Genomic DNA, 25,097 nt, shown 5'->3' with positions numbered 1-25,097 from the left:
ATCCAAAACACAGCACTGTACCAGCTACTAGGAAGGAAATTAACTCTATCCCTGCCGAAACCAGGACAATTTTGTAGGCAACTACACTGCCTTACTTTGGTATCTCAAGCTGAACTATCAAAAACAGTCCTGAAATTCTCTAATCCTTAACTCTTATAGGCAGAGATCACCACTTGTGGACATACGCTTCCTACGGATTAGGGTGAAACTCAGCACACTCGTTTCTAGCCAAGACAATTACCAGATTTGAGCTCCAGCCCTGGGGTCTTAAATGAATGCACAAAGTCCCTGTAATAACACAGGTTCATCATTCTTAGACTTTAACTGCTCACACTGAATTTGCAAGACAGCATCAGGCAGAAGCAACCAAAAGGTCTTTGCAGAGGGAAACAATCCTCAAAGTTAGAAAGCAATAGCTTCACAAAGCATAATAAAGCTAATAACTGTAAACATACAGAAATACACAGCCTCTGAAGCACGATACTTCAAAAATGAGGTACATCTCATACTTCAAAAGAGTTATAGAGCATCTGTTTCAATTATGATACTTTAATGGTAGCTACCCTAATTACCCGGCGGGGGGGGGCGGGGGGGGGGCGGGGCGGCAACAAAACTCTTGTTCAATTTCTGGCATTTAATTTGTGTTGCTGGGGAATCCCTTTGCTTAATAGGTATTTATGCTATTTTCTTTGCAAGGAACACGTTGCCATGGAGCACCGATCATGAGCATTAGTAAGTGATTCTGCCTTTCTGCTTCCCTCTTTTTCTTCTGCCTTTTTGAACTGTGCATCTTTCACTGGAGGGGCTTCATCTTACTATGTGTTTGGCTTAACCTTTTGCTAGGTATTCAGGGCAAAACTATAGTGATCTGTGCTTATATTTGTTTTGATTTCAGTGAATGGTCTCATCCAAAAGCTGCTCTTAAAAGTTGTTCCCTGTTTTTCACTGGCACTTTGCTTTGACAGAATGGAGTTTCCTTTTCTTAGAGTGAGAAGGTGGCAGATGGGAGAAGGAGGAGGATCCAAGCAGACAGAGAAGTATTGCACAAGACTCATGCTGAACTTGTCAACAGAACAAGATTTCTTTACTACAGTGCTTTAAAAAAAAATTAAAGTGGCTGCTTCTTTATTCAACATATCTACAAGGGCTATACAGTAGCATTCAGGCTTTTTTTATTTTAGGGTATGCAGAATTTACCTAGGAAGAATCTTGCCTTGCAGTTAATTCTATCAACAGCGTACTATCGAGACTGAAGGAATCTGAGTGACATCTGAGTGACAGCAAACCATCATACTACTACTGCTGTAAATGGCAGGCAACACAAGGCTTGGATGTAAGCAGAATACATTTGGATTCCTGCCTCCTTTCATTAGTAGGTGGCAAAAAGAGTCTCAGGGCCAAAAAAACCAAAACCAACTTAAAAATAGGGTGAGTGGTCTTAGAACAGCAAGGATATCAAATCCTGATACCTTTAATGCTTTTTCTTTTTTGGGCCTACAGAAAAAAATCACATGAGCGTTAAGGTTATGACTGGCTAGATGCATGCAAAAAAGCAGCACAGACAGACAACCCTGATTACATCTCCATTCTGGCACAGGGAGACAGGGAGATTGCGGCTGCCTTCTTCCTGCCTGGCATTCCTCTATAGGAGAAGAACAGCAGAACTGCACTACTGGGACTAAAGGAAGACTCCAGGTTAAATAAGCGTGTCTACAAGTTGCCTCCAGTATGGATCCTTTCATTACCCACCAAAAAGTCCTGTAATAGAGGAGACTAAAGTCATGTTCAGTGACCACAAATCAGACAGTGAGAGGGCCATCCAACAACTCATGGTAGGGCATAAAGACTAGTGAGACTTTTCCTCTCCTCTGTACAAAAGTAACATAAATAAAGTACGTACTTTTCTTTCCTAAGCAAACATCTACTTCTAGGAAAAGGCCAGAAGGTAATTCTAGCAGGTAACTACCAGAAGGTAACCCAGGCACTGGGTCTACATCATAGAGAACCAGTGAGTGCTACAAATCTGTCATACATAACACATCATCCTGCATGTTCAATGTGAAGCACACATTAACGTGATGAATTCACATGCAACTGTGATTTCTGAAATAATCCCATTTGGAGGGGTCAGTTACAGAACTCCCCTTGAAGTAAAGGTCACAGATTTGATCTACTATATTACATCAGCAGGGAACAGTAACAAATTATGAATTATTCCTATCAAAACTAGGGAGCAATTTATTTTACAGGAGCTGCAAGTAAGCATTTATTAAATCAATATCACAAAAATACACATCTTGGCAAATGTAACAGCTACCAAGATTCTGTTAATACAGTGAAATTCAGCAGGCTACACTGCAAAACAGTCCCTACCCCTTGAGCATACATACATCTTTCACTATTGACACATCACACACCAAGCGTCCCACGTGTTCATTTAGAAGTACAACATATTTCAGGGCTTTAAGAGATACACCTTTCATCTCATTCAATTTAAAAAGACCTTGAAATGTTCAGAACTGTAAAAACAGTACAAGAGAAAGCACGTGTGAGGAAACAGTTCAGGGGAAATAAATAGGAAGTTTGTAAGCCAAAGCACTTTCAAGCCAAGTGAGCTCCCTACTCAGAATTAAACCATTATATGGATTTGTGTTGCTTGTCATCCTGCTGATTATCTGAGATGTCTCAACTCAGCAAGATAGCAGCTGGTGTCACTAAAAATCAAAGGCATAGAGAAGACAACCTCCAGTTTATTATCTTCAACATTTACAGCAAAGCATCTGCTTACTTGTTCAACCTCTTGGCAACTCAGATTTGTCATCAAGGTCACGATGGGTTAAATATTTTTAAAAAAATAATAGCAAAATGCCTAAGGAAGAGAAGGGGAGATGATTCATTATGTACCCTAATAGAAGAATTTCCTCACATTTTTTTAAGTTCCTGTTCTGAGCATCATACACAAGGAAAAAAAAAAGAAAGCTCATCAGGTTCAGAATCCTTTCCATTCAAAGTTCTTGAGTGACAGAAATTCTTTCCTACAGAGAAAAATGGAAACTGCAATCTTCTAGCCATGCATGTCCTTCACTCATCAGAAAAGGATTGTATCTTGCATTACAGAACGTCTCATTGGCAGTGGTACTCTGGGGGATGCAGAACAGTCTGATTCTCTTTTACAAGGTAAGAGGAAATTTGAGAACAGCTTACAGATTTAAGTCACTAGTAGTGCAGGTCACATAATATCAAAACTCTGAGAATCTGCTACATTTTGCAAAGTTCCCCAGAGGAACCCAGGTCTGGGAAGGCCAAAGGAAAGACCATAGAGAACACTGGCAGTCATTCTCACAGCTGGTATAAGCATCAGCAATTTCACTGTGGTACAGCATCACGAGCTGGCTGAAGGTATTTCAAGTAGAGGTGTACAGTGGCTGTAACCTCACACTCACAGAACGGCCCAACAGTTTCACCTCTTCCACCTATTGCCTTGGGCTAGTGCTCCCCATCATAATCACTTTATAGCAATCTAGTAATTTGTTCCAATACAAGGCTACAGAGCAGGGATATAGTAAGATGTTAAATCTGCACAAAAGGGAGAGAGAAGAGAGCTAAGCCTAGAACGTGAATTCCTGGCATCATGTGAAGGCCTTCCTAGAAAACATTTAATTTAGCAAATCAGTGCTATAATATATACAAGCAATGTTTAAGCCAGAATCAATACATCATATATTATCTTCTCAAGGTAATTATTCCATTACATTTGTAGAAGGGAGGAGTATTTAGGCCAGAACACTTATTAAGCTAGGGAAAATGTCACTATCTCATCTGAAGAAGAAAAAAAACCCCCACAAACCTATGAAGGACTCAGCATACTGTTTTTTAAAATCACTACAGTTTTGGGGGGGGGTGTGTGGCAGTTGTTGGTTGGGTTTCTTTGTTTTTAAGAACACCAACAAGTGTGTTACCATCTTTAGCAAGTTTAGCGCTATCATGATCAAATACATAGGTAATACAGGCATTTTGCTCCTGAAAGACTGATGGGCACCAACACCTTTATATGTAGCAGTAGTCTCTCACTTCATTCAGCTTCCTGCTAACTACAGTTATGTTTGAAGCCATGCCATAAACAATTCCTGCTTGATTTACTTGATCAGCATGAATATATCAACCCTTCTCACTGCTCCACAAGAAATGTTAAATGTGCTATGTTAAATGTCTCTTAAAGCCCTGTTCAGTATAGCTTTCAGTCCTTCTTACTTTCTCACTGTTCAAATAAGCCCAACAATCTAAAAATAAAATGAGGCAAAGACATTTCTCAGAAATAATAAAAGTCCTGGTTTAGCCTGGTTGCTCCTCAGAGACTCTGCAAAAAGCACAGGAAAAAGCACAATAGTGAAATGAGTCTCAAAAGCATTTTTTATTTTAATTACTTTGTTACCTCCCTTCCATAAAGAAATGTTTGAGTGAAACAAGTTCAAAAAGCAAAGACAAGTAAAGGGTAATTTTCAGAAATAAGCCAACTTTTCATCTCTGGTTTGACTTTTTTGCCCTATTTTTTTTTTTTTTAAATACTCACCTCTCTACAGCCAATGGTTTTTAATCAAAATGCTTTATTTTTACCCTGAAAGCTTGCTCCAGACTTGCAAGCTTGAATGGCAGCTTCTTTGTTATTAGTAAGTAAAACAATCTTGCTTGCCAGCTAATACCTCTGGATTTTCTCCACTACAATTTCCACTAGCTTCAAGTTCAAAGTCCTAATTCCTAAAGTGGGGGAAGAGGCTCTGCCCTTATGGAAAGCTGGAGGAACGATTCGCCATCCACCTTCGTTTACAAAAGCTTCAAGAAGCCTGCTTTGATGCAGGCATTTAGTCCCGTGCAATTACAGCCATGTGAGGGATACGCGTATTGTTCCAGAAGTGTCCCTGTTTCATGATCAGCCTTGCAATATTTCATATTTTACAGCATCATCTCCGAGACCTACGTCACTGTCAGCATCTCTGCCTTCAGCGTAACTTCTAAAAATATTTTTCTGACCTTCGTAACTAAAAGAGCAATTGGAGAATGTGACCAAAATGCATTGTAAAATCCAAAAACTGGGCAAAGATGACTTTGAAATGTGCGTTTGTGAAAAACCCCAATTCATGTTCAAGCCAATCTCAAAAATTCAAAAAATCCTGACTTCAGATGTTTTTATTAAGCAGAAAACTACCTAAAGTATTTAAGATGGTGTTAGTAAGACACACACATACAAAAAAATATCAGAAGAAAAAAGCTTCAGAGATTATTCATTTATAGTGTGTAACTAAGCTAGGTCACACATATTTATTTGTGCACTGACAGATGAATTTCTTAGTGCTCCATAAAGGAGCTGGACAGTGAGTACACACAAACATGTGGGTGTCAACCCAAGGCTGCACAGCAAGATAATCACTCCTGGGGAGTCACAAATTCCACAGCACGGTAAGGGCACTCTTCACACCAGCTTTCTAAATATAAACCACCTTTCCCTCCTGTCAACCCTTAAGTTGCAAAACTTAAACTTCTGAGTGTATCGTTGAGTAGAAGTGCTGAGGTTGTTACATGTACAGAACCCAGAATTATCAGCACAGCTTGCTTAGGCATTGCTCAGTAGGATAGTACTGAAGCCTTAATTTGTTGCACTTCCAGGTGCTTTCAGCCACTTTGCTGGCCTCGTGCTTTTACTTCAGTGAGCATCTCTCCTACATGCTCTAGATGACTCCCTGAAGCCAGACATTTGTCCTTCCTTTTATTTCATTTTATAGTCAACAAACGCTTAATCTTTCTTTGGTGAGCAAGGATGACTATTTTTGTTACTCCTGTTTGCTTCCTTGAAAATTAAGATAAATATGCCATAGATATATTGGATATATTTTTCTTCTACTTTAAAGTAATTGCTCCACTTAAAGCCTGCAAGTAAACAAATACAATAAAATCTAATTTGTTTCCTAAATACTTAGTATCCATCCAGTGAACACTCTGACAAAGGATTGCATGCATCTGTACTGCAGCTCCTACTCTTAAGAGTCTTCCCACCGCCCATAATTTTCTAAAACCAGATGGAATGACTTTTCACCAATACCTGCAAGCAAGAAGCAGAATGAGTAGAGAGCTCAAGTTAAATTCTTGCTTGGTAGAATTTGCTGGCTGTTTGCTAGCTTCCTATGAAAATTATTTCCTCTAACTGCCACTCATAGTTCCAGACTGATGGTTTTGGCTGTCCTCTTACCCATCTTTTGTAGGGTTCTTGATGCAGCAGAAATTATCCCTGTAGATGTGATATGGTGTCTCGCAGGAAACAATGACAGTTAGTGAATAAGAGCTCAACTCTAGACAAACTATAAGCTGATATCATGGTGATAAGTAAAGTTCAATTAAAAATTTTACAAGAACCGTGAGCTTTTTATATAGGAAAATAATAGCTTTTATCTTCAGAGCCTAAGCAGCTCTGTATCCGGTAATGACAGGAAACCACATTGTAAACAATATGACAAGCACTGCATTACCTGTTTATGTGCTAAATTATATAAATTAAGACAGAGACACATACACCAAGATTAATTATATTTTAATATTGCCTCTCTGAGGGGAAGGCGATTGCTTGTATTTTTTGTTGTTTTTAATTCATTAAAAAAAAAAAAAAAAATCAGGTCCCATATGCTAGGCAGTGCTAAAATACACTAAGAGGCAGTTCTTATTCCAAAGATTTCACAGTCTAAATTGACAAGCCACACAGAGAAAAGAGGAAGATGAAGAAAGCATTCTGCAAAGTCAAATCACCCAAAACACGCATCAATACAGTGACAAAGCCTGGAAGAGAAGGTAGCTGTAAAGCCTAGACTTTGTTTCAGTTATAAAAGATGCAGTACAGCCAGATCTTATCCTGAAGTCTGGAGTTTCTTTCTAGGGCGTCAATGCGATCCCATTTTTTCTGGTGGATCTAATTAGCTTTTCACAGCAAAATATCCTCCCTTTCCTATAACCAGTGGCCATTGACTTTAGAAAATTTGGTTGATACAAAACTTTTTTTAGCCCCATCAGGCGGCTTTTCCAAATGCTCAAATTAGCATTTCCTCATTTCTCTCCTCATCATCTGACACCCACAAATTCATAAAATAGTTGGCAGCTTGGCTTTCCATTAGCCTTTGGAAAAGAAGCTCAAAGAGATCAGAGGATCAGATTTTGTGAGGCTACCTTGCTGAAAATAACAAAAAAATCAGACATTTGCAATTCATTTTCAGCTTCTATCTTAACAGAGGAACAATTAGTTTGCCTGGAGCATGAAACAGTCTATGGAAAAGTAACACAAAGCGAAAAGACATTTGAACAGCACGGTTAGGGCTCACTGTATCTAAACATGACAGGAAAACTGTGACGTCAGATCTGTATCTAGCTCTGTGGAAAGCACTCGGGCAGGTGCTCAAGTTAATGATATGAGCAGGGCTGCTTTTTTTACAATGAATATAACCAAGCAGTTTATATTTCGAAGAGCTATTTGAACAGTCAAAGCCACATTAAGAGCTAAATGACATACAAAATGGCTCTGCCAGAGAACAAATTTAGAAGGCCAACATATAACCCCCATGAAAATGCCAACAGTGATGGTTACTCAAAGTCCTGCCAGGTGCCCTTTAATAAGCAGAGAATGTGATTAGTGCTGCAATGCAAAGAGACAGCGTGCTGCAACATGACTCCATGCTGGTCTGCCAGGAAACCTTTACAATAGAGACCCCGGCTGCACTGGGATTTTTCATGCATAATAAATAAAGCAATAGACTAGCAGACTGAGGCTCCTTGCTGAACACCAGTGCCCTCCACTGCGCATGCTGAAGACTCCTCCAAATACTACAGCAAAATGAAAAATGAGAGAGAATTTATGATTTTCTCTTTGTGACAGACTGCTGAGTCCCCCGAGACTGAATGTCAGACACATGACTACATCTGCCACTTCATAGGGCTGCTGCGAACATCTAAATAATACTGTCAGCATAACGCAGAGATCCATCCATCAGACTGCACAGTCTCCTCTCCCCATTGGTGCTCACTCTGCCATAGAAATATGCCTTTCATAATCTGTTACGGTACCTTCCTCAACTGATGCTTTATACAATAATTTAGTTGGAATCATGTAATTTCACTAAAAGAATGTGACCCTGTTAATTAAGAGGTAGTGGCTCCCATGTAAGAACCCTTCAGCTTTCCTTATTACAAAATGTGGAGCCAAAGCGTCTGGGATGCCATTAACACCACCACCATTTTAGGATGTGTATCACCGGCTCCCTAAGTTTGGGATCACTTTGATCATATTTTGTTTTCCAGCTCATAACTGCTATGTTCTTCTAGCATAAGAACATGAAGAGCAAATTTTAACAGATCATGGAATAATGATTCTTTTACTGCCCCCTGACACTACTGCACATTTTAGTTCACAGCATTCGATGCATGACCTGCCATTTGAGTGGAGGGATGTTTTATCCAAATTTCCTCCACAAAGACTATTCTTCCATTAAATTTAGTCTTACTGTTTACTCTCCAACTGGATGAACTGCAGCTTCAGAGGGACGTGAATACCCATGTCGTGATATTTACAGCAGTGGTTGCACAGAAGCCACAGAGAAGACAGAATCTTGAAACAGATCACACATTCTAAAATACAGCAAACAAAAAAGGCTATGGGAGACAAATCTGTCCCTTTTCTGGAGGGGCCTATTACTTAGCAGAAAGTTGAGAAGTGGTTTTAAAAATGTTGTATGAAAACGCTGTTGCATTGAACACACTGAAATGGGGCTCAGTGTGATCAGACAGGGACTTGTCTCCTCATACGTCACTTGTGCCTCCGTGTGCAAAACACACTTATGGTTGCGTGGCCAGCTTGGGCACTGCAGGTTTTTTTTGTTGTTGTTGTAACATTAATTACACGGTACCCTCTCCACTACCATTACTCATGGGGAAAAAGCAGTGCTAAGTAGCTAACCTGAAAAGAAAAAAGTCCAGAGGAGACAGAGATAAGTATCAACGGAGTAACTGCACAAAGACAGTAATTATGAAGCCCAGTTTCTTCTTGTGAACACTGCTGCACCACTGTCACTGCACTGACAGTGCCCCTGCTGCGGTGTGGGTCGCTACACAGCGGTATCAAAGCCAGGATTTGTGGACTATCTCACTGAAGGAGGCTGTAAATCATCCATGCAAGAAAGTTATATAGCCCTGAGCAGAAGTCAGAATTCACCGTGCTGACTATGAGCAAGTGCAAGGAAAAGCCATTTGCACTATTTGAAATAGCCACACGTCCAAACACTTTTCCCCTTCAAAGCACCATACCAGAAAATGTTTACTTGAAAGGTCCATATCTTTCTCTTCCAAACACACAAAAATATTTAAAGTGTCCAAGTTACCCGTTACATTAGCAGAAAAATCACCAATTAGATTTGGTATCGGCCACTGCACTACTGTAGGCATGCACAGACCAGGTAAGAAATAACTGCTTACAAACATACAGTCAAGGGGACCCAAATTCCCCTTTGAAGGCTGCTTTAAAGATGAACTTCAACTGAAGCTAATAAGCTTTTAAAACTTTTTAAAACAAGCACCTCTCCCTACACATCCTCTAGTATCTTTCTTTTAGAAGAGTTTTATTGGCTTATACAGGTTGAGAAAATGACTAAAAGCAAGACCAAAAAGGGATATTATGCTTTACCAAGGTTTTGGGGAGCCAGATTATAGAAATGTTATCCTTATAATGATTTTTTTTTTTTTTAACTACTTCAAGGAGGCTTGAATAAAATTTCTGTGTTTAATTTTTATTAAAATAAGACATTTGCATTTGGAGGCTCTTCAAGGCATTCTGTCCCGTGCCCTGCGCTTGCAGTACAGTCATGTTTTATAGCAATCCTACTTTTGCATAGTTAATATTGCTTATTTAAGATGTAGCATTGTATGAGCTGCATATGGCGTGCTAAGTGTTCTCTTAAAGGATAACTATTCTCTTTTTAAAAAAAGGAGGATCAAAGTCTTAGTGGGGAGTGGGTAGGAACCTCATAAGAGCCTTCTCCATAAACACCATTTTTAATCACATGCTTTTTAGGGTAAGAATCAAACCTCCTTACTTTTTCAGTGTTGAAAACACTATAAACTCCCAAACCTGGAAAAGCTCAACTTTGTCACAGTGATTTAGTTTCATTATGTATTTCAATCGTTCAAAGTTTCTGTCTTAATATCATGAAGTTCAGTGCTACACAGTGCAGCTATCGTACTCAGGTTGAAAAGCCAGCCTTTGTTGTGCTCAGTAACTACGTACACAGTTTTCAGTGTTGGAAGATGTTTTTCAGATGTGAGATGTTATACAACATTTATTAAATAACTATTCATTTTTTTCAATCAAAAATAGGCTGGCTCCCATGATGATTAGTCCTTGATTGAGGTGAAAAGCGCAAGGTTTTTTCTTATTAGGCAGGGATTTTTGTTTTCAAGTGAAAGGTCATACGAACATGAAAAATATTACAATACTTGCAAATTTTAGAATTAGTATCACAGAACAACCCCAAATCAAAACAAAAATGTGTTTTCACCAAGAGCCAGAAGTAAAGATGTTTACACTTTTTCATGTACTACTTATTACTTTTAACTCACTAAGTTTAGAAATGTAGGTATATTTGGAGACATCCCACACCTCCTTCTCATTTATAGCAAACATTTACCTCATGATCAAATGAAAACTGAATTTCTTCCCATTTACCCATGAAAAAGGAGTCAGTGCCATCACAATGAAGAGAATATCCAAATTTTGCACTGACTTCAGTAGAAGAAAGTAAGAAAAGATAATTCAAATAACTGAATGCAGACTATATAAAGTAACATGAAAAAACTGCTTGCTAGCCCTACAAATCAAGCAGTTTGTATCATCAGCAAGATGACTGCAACACAACTTCAGCATTTGTGAAATGAATCATAAATCTAGCCTGTCTTAAAAATGTTCCTATTTAAAAGATGATGCAACAAAAAAAGCAAACACATTTGTATCTACAACCAGAAATAGTGACTTGAATATTATACTGTTAAAGGCTTGCTTTTCAGTTTACCTTTCATGTCGAACTTGAGTTATTTCAGTCTAAAAGTCAATCGTTCACAAGAATTTACTAATTAAGAAACTGATGATATAGTTGTCCTAAATAAACTGTTTGAATGATAAGTTATTAGAAAATTGTACAATCAAATAGACATATTTACAGAAATCTGTATGATATCTTTAAGGAATATAACAGTTGACAGCTTTAAACTGAGTGACAAGTGATCAGAGAAATCCTACCACAAAATGTTCTAAAAAGTCAACCTTTTAAAAGCACATGTAAAAATTAATTTCAGGAATAAAATGTATCATAGTTCTTCAGTTCAAAAAAATAGTAGCATCACATCTCTGTTGTCCTTAAAATAAAATCGACTAGCTTCCAGCACTGATAATTTTCCCATTTAATTCAATGAGCGTAGCACACAGTTTAGACAGGCATATGATGTTCTTTACATATGCAAAGTTCTTAGTTTATTATAACTTACTTATAGAATTTCTTTCCCCTACCCATTTTTTCCAGAGATTTCTGCCTAGAAGGCAGAAAACTTAAAAGGACATAAGGAGAGAGAAGGTTGTTCAAACTCAATGCTTTGCTTTCATGCACACTGGAGGAATTTGCTAGCAGTACACTTTTACTTCATCAATTCAGCAAGAAACACAATGTGATTCTTCAGATTGCTCTTCAAGCGACATTCAGAAGCACCAGCCTGACAATTAATACAGGCATGTGACACTGAACAAGTAGGGAGAAGGTAAAGGGAAAATCTTTTCTTAAAGCCAGCCATAAACTAAGATCTTAACAAGTTCACTACAAGGTTTAATTGTAGAAGGATAATTAGAAAATATATACAAGAATATATATGGAAATATACTACCTATACAGAACATCACTTCTGTGGCCACTTAATGAAACTAAGACAAGACACCAAGCTAAAATAAATACTGTAAAAATTAGGACATGTTATGCAGGTTGGATACCAAATAGCTGGTTTGTCCACACCTGTCATAGCACACAAGAAAATCAAGGAAATTCTTCACTTAACATCTCAACGCATCAGTCATGGCAATCAAAAATGTCTACGTGGATGGAGTGCTGGACTGAAACTTAGAAGACTGTTTCATTTCCAGCTCTGATTAGTATAGAATTCCTTTCTTCATCTCTCTCACCCTGCCTATTAATGGGGATAATTATGCTGACCTCCTTTATAAAGGACCTGAAAATCTATAGTTAAAAACGTTCTTAAACGTGTAATTATAAGTAATAGCAATCATGTATCAAACTTCAGTTATCAACTCATCACATGAAAGCAAGAATCTGACTGTTCCTGGAATTAGTACACAAAATTCAATTTTTCCACTGACATTAGCTTCCTAGTACTTTCATCGTTATTACAACAGCTGCATTATACTAAGATGCACTAAAGAACCTGACTACCATTGACTGACATTTTGAAGATTTTCCAAGCTTCGAAGAACAAAAGACCCAGGATTTTTTTTCATCCAAAATTTCCACGTTAAACAAAGATACTTTTGACCAGTTTCAAGCTTAAATGCTATTCTGAACCTGCAGCTTGAATTGTTGCAATGGCTCCACTCTAAAACAGGCTGTAGCACTTTGCAAATGTATTTTGCTGTTACGTCCATCAACTTCTCTCTCCCTACAGGGACTGGTCAACAAGGGTACATTTTCATCATCACCACTTATGCTACCGGCTTCTCCTCTTCTTTCCTCCACATCTATATGTTACTTTCCTCCTTTCAGCTGCACACAATGCCCTTAATCACTCAGTATGTTTGATGTGCACATTTTTCTTTCATCTTGTGCTACTTAAAAATGAAAAAAAGGTGAGAGGATTTGATATAAAATTAAGCTACTTACCAACGACTGCCAGATTATGCTCTGAGCCACATGCGATCTGAAAAAGAAGTATGAATGAAAAAAAGAGAACCCGCTTACCAGTAGGAAGACAACCACAATTATGAGAGGAAATTAAAAATTAACCTGAAACAAACAACTACAGTTTGTAGGATGCAAAATCAAAGTTGAAGTGCTCTCACTTTTAAATGAAATTTCATTTGTAGTCTCACTTAGGGGCTTGGTGGCAGGGGGATATGTTTGTTTGTTTTGTTAATAAACAGGCATTTTCTTTTCAAAACACAGTCACCACTGACATTTCAATCCTTAGGGGTAAGACTGGCCACAATTCTGCAAAAACATCACACCCTGGACAACATCCACTGGATCCAACAAGACTATTCACGGGCATAGAGCAAACACAGATTAAGCCTTTGCAAGACCAGAGCCATCCAGAGACAGCTGGAATCAAAAGGGCGATGATGATCTCCATTTCTCTTATCTATACTGTTTTTCCAGATGATCCCTGTAGAACTGCACAAAGTATAGAAGCTCAGTGTGATAAACCTAAAGTGATATGATCCCTATGGTCATTTGTCTAGAATGGAGAAAAAATACAATAGAACTCAACTCTTCTATTAGCAGCAGGCTGGTTTAATTTTTAAAAGCTGCAGAAAAAAAGAAAGAAACCAATGCAAACATTTTCTCCCAAGCTCATTAGTGACGGAAATCAGTTATAAATTTCTTTTCAAAGCAAACTCATAGTTCAGTGTATTTTTCTTTCCTCTTTGCAGGTGCTATGAACATGTCAGATGTTTAAGTTGCTTTAGCATATACCACATAGTATCACTCACTAAGCTTTCATAAGTTCTTCACAAATGATGGTAACACAAGCACCGACAGCAGCCTGCTGCCTACTGCAAGGGCTTGTCTCTCCCATTGAATTCTTCTGCAATGTCACTGCTGGCGTAATTGTCTGACGTACTACAGACATAATCTTACACAAGGTTACCCTGCTGAGTGCCCTCAAGTTTTAATTTAAAACACGAGCAATCCCCTCAAAATCCTGTACCTGGTTCATTGTCTTACACCTAGCTGCCAATTACACGTACTACTGAGCTGAATAAAATGAATAAGCGCATTCTTCTACTTCTTAAAAGTACATTTGTAATGATAAAACATAAAACAGAAGTATATTAAAAAGACAGAAGTCCATACCATCAAAATTTTATATGGTTTTGTGGGTGCAAAACTTTATAGTTTTTACGGCCAGAGAAACTTCTGCAATCGCCTCAATGTCTGCATAACATAAAACCATAGAAGTTAACAAAACAGTCCTTGTACTCAGCCCACTGTGCTTGAGCATTTACTGGAAAAGAGATACCCAAGACTGACACACAGACTAGCTTAAGCGATTGTGTTACAAATAAACACTGCAATCACTACTACTCACAATGTACCCACACCACAGCTGTGACAGGAAAACATTTAGTCAATGCCATCCTAACACAACAATGGCAAGGAAGACAAAACAGACTCTTTAGGATAGAGGTGCTTAGCCAAGACATTAAAGCATTCAGGAAAACGGGACAAGAAAAATAATTCAAGTCACAGCACACTCCAGGATGGACTCATCTTCAGAAAAATCAAGACAAAGCAGCAGGAAAAGCAACACCTTTGCAAGAGCACTAGCAGGGCTGCATCAAGCCTTCTATTCCACAATACTGCAGGCAGGCAAAGCTTTAACCCCTGACTGTTAAAATGCATAAATCATTGCCATATCCCATATCATTATCCTCACCACGTGTCAGAGCCCTACACGGGAGCAGGGCTGGTTCCTAAGGCCTATTCACTGGCTAATGCTCCCACCAATGCTTCTCGAGCTTAAAGGTTGGTGCCATGGAAACAAGATCCACGCATGGAAACACACACGAAGGCTTTCTAGCAAAAAGCAAAGTCTGCATCTTCACCAAGTGCTGAAAATTGGAGATATTGAAGCTGCTGCTAATAAAATAAACAAACTTTTTCTGAGGAGTGAATAATTCTATCTCTGCTACTTCCCTAGGAAATACGCTAACACAGGCACCAATCCAAAAGTGTCAGTACAAAAGAACTGCTCAAGCTGGTGGCTTATATTTACTGCCAGGATCCCTTTCAGAAACACTACATAAAAAAAAAAAAACACCACCAACACCACCCAAACAAGGTGTTGTTTAGAATGTAAAACATCCCCTGACAAAGTAGTGTTTTCTTCCTATGTCTAATAGCAGCAGCTACAGAGCCTGCAAACTAGATGAAAGAACGCTGGTGACCTCATAAAGCTTTGTACTCTACTCATACAGCTGTTACCCCGCCCACCTTTCAGAGCCACCGGCTAGCCAGCTTATCAGGCTGCAAGGGAGTCAGTCAAACCGCACTGGGTACAACCAGACCAGGAACTGCTATATTATACAGACCCGCCAGCGCTGGGGAGTTGCCCCCATGACGGCCAGTCACGGCCAACACGCTGTGCTGATGCACTCACTGCAGCTCTGTAGCCTGATGGGGTAAAAGCTACTGCAAAGCACAAGTGACAAGTGCTGCTGCACCCCTTTCGGTCAGGTAAAAGCCACCTCAGATGGAAGTGCCAGCTTTGCCGACAATGACTGAAATCCAGCAAAATCACAAGCTGCTGAAGGCAGTGCCCTAGATTCACCTTCGATGGCCCAGAGCAAGGACAGCACACACCACGTACAGCAGTACTGTACTCCAAAGAAGAATTTGCTAGATTGAGAGCACAAGGTTCACCACCTCTGCCTTATCGCAGGGTGTCAGCACCTGACAACACAGACTGACTTTGTAGGAGCTCTCATATGAAAAATACCCCTAGAGGACTCTAAAGTTAGCTTTGTGAAACAACAGCCTTATTCACCGCCCATGCTGCTCGCTACGGGCTACACCATCCACCCACAGGATTCCTGATGGCCTGCACACCTATGACTCTGGAGCTCAAAAGGGACCACACCACAGAGGTGAAGCAAGGTTGCCACTGCTTAATGAGAAGTGCTGCCTTGCAGGTACTTCATAAGATCTTTTTTACGATAAGCTTCAAAATGTGACACCCTCTTTTCTTCATGACTCCCCACAACAGGCAACAATCAGCCAAGAACACGTAATTTGCTGGTACAAATATGGAGCAGCCAGAGAACAGCATTGCTGAACAGATGTTTTATGCTCACATTAGATGTAATAAGCTCTGCAGTCAGTGCAGGTCACTGGGAGAAGCCTGGTATTTACTGCAGCAACCATAATTTTCTGGCTACTTCTCTTCTGTCCCCACCCCCAACATGCTGCAGAGAAATTAAATTCCAACAGACATCTGTGTGCTCCCAGTGGATAAGTACATTCAAGGGTACTTACAAACACTCAATAATGCTTTCTAATTGGGCAATATTTTTACATTCTGTTTTAATTGGGAAAAAAAAATCACTAATCTTAAAGACAAATCAGAGTGACTGTTAGTGAGTGAAGCATTCTGTGAGCCTAAAGAAACATGACCGCCTACACAGAAAGAATTCATAGTAAGGCTTCTTCTCTGTTTGGAGGGAAATTTGAGAAGAGTTGTGCAAGTATATTGTGATCTCTATACAAATGATCGCCTGTGAGGCAGGAAAAGAATGCTTAGGGACCATTTTGCTCAGAACTCATTTACCTTATTATTCGTGCCCTTTCAACCATACATAAATTGTTTGTTTCTTCCCTTAAATTGTGTGTTAGCAAGCTGTTTTCTACCTAGCAATGGTTGCAGTTCAGATCCACCCATCCATCCAGATTAACACACATGGTGAGAAGCAGCCAAGGGCCCAGCTTTTATTAATCGTAAATAGTCAGGACATAAGCTGCATGGATGGTGAGGAAAGACCTTAGCACAGCAACCACTAACTCTGGGCAAAACACCAACATCTTTCTGCAGCCTGCAGATACGCCTATGGCCCAGCCCCAACAAAAATTAATTGTTTGAATGTAAAAGCAGTGGGTTACACAAAATAAAGCATTTCACTTAAGATTAAAATATTCTATATATTTTAAATAATATATGAAGCATTAAAATAATAACATCTTTAACGTATATATGTGTAGATATATAAGAAAATGTGTGCATACATAATGTATTTATGCATATTAGGAAGAGAAGGTCATCTGCTCAAGAAGATGTTATCAGGGAAGAAGGTTCAGAGGAGAGGTTAGGGTAAATACAGAGCGCCTCCCTCCAGGATAGAGACCTTTCTGAAGAATAGCTATCCCTCCTTTTGCTCCCCCACAGTCCTGTGAGGTAAGAAAGTATTGTTCTTTCCTTTGTAGACAGTAAACAAACATATACAGGATAAAATTCATGCGGATATTTAGACATACAATCTCCCATTGATTTCAAAAGGTAATTAAGAGACAAAATACCTTTTGTCAACCATCCCCTAAGGGACTTCCAAGCACTATAACAAAACAAGTCTGACAAGGCCTATAAAAATCCAAGTTTCAGGCTAGTACCTTGACCACAAGGTTATTCTTTCTTTTCTTTCTGTACTCCCAGGGCTCCGACTGAGGATCTGTTGTGGTCAGGAAAACGATCGAGTCAGAGCTGCAGGCAAAGTCAGCCTAGTGCTGCAGCAGAGGGGAAGGGACAGTACGGGGCGTTGCAAGGAAGAGGCATGGGGAGCTGGACTCACAAGGGGGACTGCAGAATGAAAATCCACAAGCATCTGAACATCAGGGTGCTTAGCTTGAACAAAAGGACCTCAACGCCGTTTATTTTTGGTTCGCTGCCCTACCAGTGCAGGTTAATTCCCTACAGTGCAAGTATTTCCCAAAACATTCAAGGATATAGAGGCTTCCATCACTTCTCAGATAAGAGCATGACGTACGAAATAGGTTTCTAAAGATGAATGAACATATGATGTTTCAGTAGTTGGATCCAGATTCTACTCACTACCATTTCTAACTTTTTAATTGCATGAAAGCCGGGGGGGCAGGCACAGCCTTAAAAAGGGCGTGCACATAAGTACTTTTACCCAGGACCTTAGCCATGGCATCTCATGTCTTTTGACAAATCTCCCTGTAAGGAAATTGCCAGGGCCAGAAGACAGCAAATTTTATTCCTTCTGGGATCAGGGGAAGGAGATGAGGTGACCGAGAGACTGCAGATCAAAGCTGATGCAAGACAGGGGAATCTTCTCTCCCAGAGCTGTTCTTCCATGCCCTTGATTAATGTATCATAACAGTGATTTGTACTGTTTGACACACTCTGCCCAACTACATTTGTATGCAGAATTCTACACTGATGTGAAAAAATAAAATAAAAGGAACCTAATTAGCAAAGCTATCCTGCTTCCAATGATACTTCACTAGGAACTCTGTGTTCCTCCTGGATCATTTGACTCCTGATTGATAAGAAAGCAGCTTGCTAACCTAGTCACATTCCTTGGTGAGCACAAGACTAAGCGCAGTTTAATGCAACACATTAGCAGCAAACCAGTACAACCTCACCAAGAAAAGCACATTAAATCTGTTCCTAGCTGTTGGCTGTATGAATTGAAAAGTGAGAGGCCCAGTGTCCTATAACTCAAGAGACACTTTCTGTTTTTCATCAATCTAATAATCTCATCTTCTACTTGTCGATTTTTTGTTGCTGTGTGATTGGCTTTTTAGTTTGTATGTAGTTTTACTTTCCACTACAGCGAGAAAATTCACAACAGAATTTGAACTGAAGCTTATGTACTAAGGTCTAGAAGAAAACATTCCTCCTCAAGACACTCCTGATCAAAAGCTAATGTGCCATGTAAGTGGACCTTTGCAAGCGTGGAGGAAGAGAGGAAGCATTAAGACATTGGCAGAATGCAGTGAGCTTTCAAAAGAAAGATTTTATAGCTCTCTATAGCTTCCAGAGTTATGAGCTATGCCCTCCCTGCCTGAAACTAATCCCAAGCCTGCCACGCTTGTAGCACAAGACACAAAATGCTCTTTCCCCAGGCAGTATTTCCTTTGCTTCTCCACCCACCATTTGAGAGTCCCATCTCCAATCATTCAATATCCTGCCCTGCCAATTGTCTTACAGTCACAAAAAAGCCAGCTGGCCAACCTCCGTGCCATAAGTGACATATATATATAAGTCCCTGCACACATTACCTCTCTCTGACACCAACCATACATGAGAAACTGCTATGCTATCCACCGACTCACTGAACACCACACTTCCAGGAACAGCTTTCTGCGGGTAACAGGGTGCAGTTGCACTTCTCCGATTCAGTCAGTGCAGCTTGGGTCTCAAGTGCTTGAAGGAGATGGAAATAGTTGTAATTCCAAAGCAAAAACACCCCAAAAACACCAACTAAAAAAAAATCCCACACAAACAAACAAAACCCCATACACACATACACACACACCCCGCAAAAAAAAAACAAACCCACATACCAAAAAACAACCAATCTTTAATATCAGGTAGGTAACACCACAACCACATAAAGCTATCATTAAAGAGATTAGGCACAGGGGATGAAAATAAAAGGAGGAAAGAAAAGCTAATTGTTAAAGCAGTCAGCATTTCCACAGAAGGTTTACATCACAGCAACCCATGTGCACCCACAAAGTCTACTTGCAAGGCAAGTGTGGTCATATTGAAAAACTTAGATATGTACCATTTGCCTCAAATTGAGCACGGATGGATTAAGATGTCAAGACAAAGTAAGATCCATTCTGCCAACAAAAAAAACTCGTCATTAGATGACTCTAGGACAATACAAAAGTTGCTGAGATCCCAGTAAGAACATCCAGTGGGATTAGGTCTGAGTAGAATGACAAGAATTAAATCTGTTCTTTTTATCACACTAGCCAAGGCAAGTGTGATAAAAATCTTTACAAGTCAGCAAGGTCAGCTGGCTCTTCTCCATTGCCTGAAGATTTTCCAATTAGTTCTTGTATCCTTCTCCAGGCAGTCCCCCTTCCTTCCTTGGGGTTCAGAAAGCATTAGCATCTTCCACTCCAGGAAAATCAAGCTCTGTCACTTTTCACATCCCTCAGCCACACTAGTCTGTCAAAGTTTTCCATTTTTGCAATCAAGACCTGAGCCACAAACCGATTTTTGTTTATCCTTTCATCATTTTTAAAATTAGCCAAGTCATGGTCATTCAATCCCAGTTTGTTTCCTGTAACAAGATCCCCATTCAGTCTTCATTATTTTGTGAAAATTAAGACTAAAGTATCCCTTCTGACGGATAAAGAAATAGTCAATCACATCAGCCCTGACTTAATGTGTACATACTCCCAAACCTATGTCTGTGCAGTACAAATCCCACAAGGCCAAAATCCTCACTAACATTACAGACATCTCTATCCACATCCAAATATGAACTAGAGGAACAGGGTCTTCAGCAGATGCACAGTTTTACCCAAGGGAACTTCTTCACCATTTTTCTCAAAGTGATTTTGATTTAGATTGTTTCATCCACAATTCCCAGCTCCTTCCAGTCTCAGTGCCTCTCTCCCCTCAGTTAAATGAAAGGCACTAAGATGAATACCTTATAATCTATTTGGGCTTGCTTTGGGGACTACTAGTTTGCTCTTTATTTGAGGCCACAAACACCACTTTGACAGGAGAAATGAAAGAAACCAAGACTACAGAAACAAAGAGTTTCAAAACCTCTTTATATACTGATCTGACTGTACTATCAACACACACATCCTTACCATCAGATTATTCTGATGTTTTCAGGTCAAGAATTGTAGCTTGTAGCATGCCAAAAAAACTTGGGTGTCTGTCTTTTCTTCCTATTTTACATGCAAACAGCAAAAAGAAAAATGTTCATTATAGCATATAAATGTCATCATTACCTATCTGAATGTGCTAATTTCTAGTACTGTGAACTTAATGAAATGAATGGTTCTATTAAACAATGATTGCAGTCAAACATTCTGTCAAAGTACATACCATTATCCAACATTTTACAGGCTTGTCATGACAGCAAGTATTATTTGGCAACAAAACATCAAATTCTACTTAAACAACTATTTCCAAGGTCCTTTTGTGGATGTATAACTGCAGTTTTAAGTTTTTCAAAAGAATCTGGGCTTCACATCTCTTTCCTTGTGGCAAAACAGTCCATCATTTTTAATCCATTTGGAATATATTCTGGAATATTCAGTGAAGCTGGAGAGAATCACAGAGCAATCAAATGTACATATTGTGGGAACTCCGCTCTCCCCTAACTGTGCTGTTATTGCAAGCAATCTCACTACAATTCTTCTACATAAAAAAAATAATGCAGAGAACTCAGAATGCACAGCCTGCACAATTACACAGTAGCACAAAGCCTTGGATTTTTGTAGAACTGAAGGGAAAAATAGCACTTCTTATGAAGTTCATACCCTCAAACAATTGACTGTCTGGGTATTCTATTTGAATATTGTGAACAGGCAGACACTGTCCCTAAAAGACCCTCTTAAAGGAGATAAGTGCTGACAGCATGGCCATGGCAGGGGCCATACTGCCTAAAAACAGAAGCCATCACTTGATTATCCCTGTCCAACCATACTGCCCAGAGGGAACTGGCCCCACCGATGTGAGGTCTGACTTTATTGACTCTCTATAACCCTTCTTTTTCTAGCATGTGTTTTTTTTGGAACCTCCTTACAGTATTTTCTTCTTTTATGTGCTTTTCACCTACACTATCCTTCATTAAAAATTGCTTCCAAAACACCTGGCAGTATTATCAAAAGAATATTATCAATGATGTCATTAAGGAATACTACTCTTATTTTAAAGTGCAGAGGCTTTTTTGCTTCCTCCAGAAATAAATCCAAATTTATGATAGAATTTTGAATGTCTCAGTTCTTCAACACCCAGCATCAGGATGTAGGAATACTAATTTTCAGTGAAATTACTAAATGTTCAAGGAAGCTCTCATGCACAGTTGGACTCACCTTTCATTTTGCATAGCCCTGTTGATCTCAGTGAGCACTGATGCTTGCATAAACTGGCAGTACAAAAACACACTGTCACTGAAGAGAATAAAAAAACTACTTAATCTCCAGAACATTTTATGTCCTTTGAAAGAAATGAGCAGGTTACTGGAAGCACAGAACCGCTACTGGGTTAATATCATTTGAAGTGTCCCTCATTGGACCCAATGCCTTTGGGAAATATTATTTAAGATAAGCATCAGCTGTTGAAGAATGCAAATCTTTGCCTCATTTCCAGCACAACCCTCACTGTCTCTCCCTCTCCCACATATATGCACATAAAACCAAAAATGTTACCAACTTAATTTGTAGTCCAAAACACACTAGCACATTAAGAACTCCTCCTAAAATATGACAAAATAAACATCAGAGGGGAAAAAAAAAAGTTTTTCATACACCAACTGCCTCAACTTGAGGACAGAATTTTTTTGGTTCATTTACTTTCCAGCAGAGCTGCAGGCATGCAGCTTCCATAAGGGTTAGCCTTGTATAAAAACATCAAGCCGTGAATTTTGCTGACTGTCCGCTCCTTCACCTCTCCAAATAAATGGTGCTTATGCCTTTAGGGTGTCATGTAACTCTGCTCTTCAGTGCTGGATTCTCTGTTTCTGCAGCACTTAGTAACAGAGCAGCTCCCTGCAGCAAGTTTGCTGGAAATAAATAAAATGTAAACTTGCTAAGACTCCAGTGCAAAGATGAATAGAAAAGCTCTTCTGGATAAATAAGGATACCATTTGTAAGGACTCAAATAGAGACCAAGCCTTAATGCTAGTCACAAAGGGAGAATTAGGAAAAAAACATGTCTGAAGTGACTCTACACAGCTGATAAAAAGGCATTTTTATTAAAAAGCTGAATTATCATAAAGCCTTCAAAGTTCTTAACTTGAACTTTTTTGAATAACACTATAGCCAGAGCATATTCTGTCAGAAAACCATCCATTAGCTCAAGAAAACAGCTGTAGGACAAGAATAGAGAGAAGAAGAAGTCACAGACCCTTGCTGTTGCTCCACTGGAGTGGGGTCAGAACACATCTGCTCTTTCCAGGGCTAGAAAATGCACTGCAGCTGGCCGACACCAGGGGAGCCAGGCAGCCCACTAAAGGACCTCCAGCTATTCATATTCAGGAGAACCACTCATCCATCTCAGCTGTGTTGTTCTCTAAAACCACACATTCATCCCAGTTTATTTTGACCTAGCAGCTGCCTAATTACAAGACATTTCTATTATGCACCACCTCTCTTGCACAATATCCACTCCTTTCTCTCTCTTTTAGTCTTTGCTACCTTTGAGGCATGATTCTTTCACACCAGTACTAGCACATCAGTTTCAAACAACCTTTTCTTCTCTTGTTTTCTCAGGGAACACATCAGCCTGCTCAACTTCCAAGGCTCCCAGTCTTGTCAGGGGACCAAATGCTGCAGGGGCAGAGTAAGCCGAGATGTGTGTCCCACCTCACAAGCCAAAGGATGCACTGACTGGTCATTTAATTCACACTATGGAACAGTTTTTCTTACGACCCATTTCTAAACATGACAGCATTCTTGCAATTTGAAAGAATGAAGCAGATAATATAACCACTACAATACCATTCAAGTCTAATTGTGAAAAGAATGGCTTCACAAGACCAACTAAATGCATACTAATTTATCCACAGAATTTGCCTATATATGTTGTGACCAGTGCCTACAGGAAAAGAAAAGAAAACAACCTTTTCTCCCCAAAATCTCATGCAATAACATTCTCTGCTCAGTAATCCATTACTGGGAATGGATATCATCCAACACCAATCATCTGCAGTTGATGCCAGAGAAGCACTAAGCACTCACTAGAAATTTTTTGATGCCTCCATAGGCTGAAAAACAGGTCTGTCTTTCTCAGGAGCAAATACTTCCGTGATTAAGAAGCCAGCAGATGAGGTATAGCTAGAGAACTTAAGTGTTAAAGGTTTTAACCAGTTACAGTACAGACTATAGCCTTGGAACCGTAACAAATTGAGAATGCACTTGCTCCAGTGAGCCCACTCCCACAAGTCAGATTTCCACTACAACATAAGGAATTAACAGGGATAAAACCCCACAAACAGTCTGAGAAACATGAAGCCCAGTTTCTGAAGAACGGTGGTTATGACAGCCAAATTCAAATATGGCATTTTGGCAAAAAGGATTGGTCGGTATGGGACCCTAACAAAACTCACAACACAAGTTCTCACAAATTTAAGCTTAGTTTAAGTCTGCATAATATCCATATTTTTACATTTTCTTTAAGTGAATAATCCTACTATAGCAGTATTGCACAACAGTGCCAGATTGGCACGAACCACAGTAAATACCTTCATTTGTGAACTACGGCTCACCAGAATCTTATTCTGGTCTCCCTACTACAGTTATAGATGGATGGCATCTGACTGCAGGGGATTTATGCTCAAAAATTACTTCTCTCTTTTATTTCCAAATACTGCCACAGATAGAGCTATACCTTCTGGAATAAAAAATAAAAACAGCTTTCATAGAACAAACTTTGAAAAGCCTTCATTGCTCACATCCACTTGCACACTGACTGGAAATACATGTAATTTACAGTGTGGCAATTCTTGTTTGGTTTTTGTGAATGGGTCGTATTTTCAACCTAGTGGAATCCCTTGCTCCATCTTTGTTAGACATCACACACGTTACTGAAAACTGCCTACAAAGGAAACAGGATGGACAGTGAACATCCTGCAATGTGAATTCAGTTAGAGTTCCTGAAATTAAGGGGTGGTGAATGAACCAAAACTCCAGAAGCAGCTAACAAAACCCAATAAATGGGCAAAACTGAGGCAGATAAAATTTAGTGTGGTCAGGTACAGGTTATGTACAGGTACATAATAAATCTTTCTGGATACCAAAAAGAATCATTTAGACTGTTCACATATACAGATGGATTCTAAATTACTTGGAACCTCTCAGGGGAACTATCTAGCATCACCGTAGACGACTCACCAGAAATATCTGTTCAATGTGTAACAGCAACCCAAAAAGCAAGAAATTAGACCGGTTTAGAGAGGAAGACAGTATTGTGATCTTTTCATGCAGACCAATTACATTTTACTGTTTCATTCTGATACTGTCAGGAAAAAGGAACGAGTACCCATAAAAAGAAAGTCCAAATGTCTTGACCTAACAAAAGCAACAGGAACA

The 25,097-nt window shown here is 39.4% G+C and overlaps 1 protein-coding gene across 1 annotated transcript in view; it reads right to left on the bottom strand.

Annotated features, from left to right (window-relative positions):
- Window positions 1–25,097, bottom strand: part of SERGEF (secretion regulating guanine nucleotide exchange factor) — a 156,991-nt gene that overhangs the window by 54,092 nt on the left and 77,802 nt on the right. Inside the window, exon 11 of the mRNA XM_009328608.1 lies at window positions 12,957–12,993. Coding sequence (XP_009326883.1) covers window positions 12,957–12,993 — 37 coding nt within the window. The remainder of the gene's footprint in view (window positions 1–12,956; window positions 12,994–25,097) is intronic.

Source organism: Pygoscelis adeliae, unplaced genomic scaffold, assembly GCF_000699105.1.
Source record: "Pygoscelis adeliae isolate BGI_AS28 unplaced genomic scaffold, ASM69910v1 Scaffold166, whole genome shotgun sequence".
Classification (NCBI taxonomy): Eukaryota; Metazoa; Chordata; class Aves; order Sphenisciformes; family Spheniscidae; genus Pygoscelis; species Pygoscelis adeliae.
The sequence above is the reverse complement of the archived record's forward strand: the minus strand, read 5'-3'. Positions and strand labels throughout refer to the sequence as shown.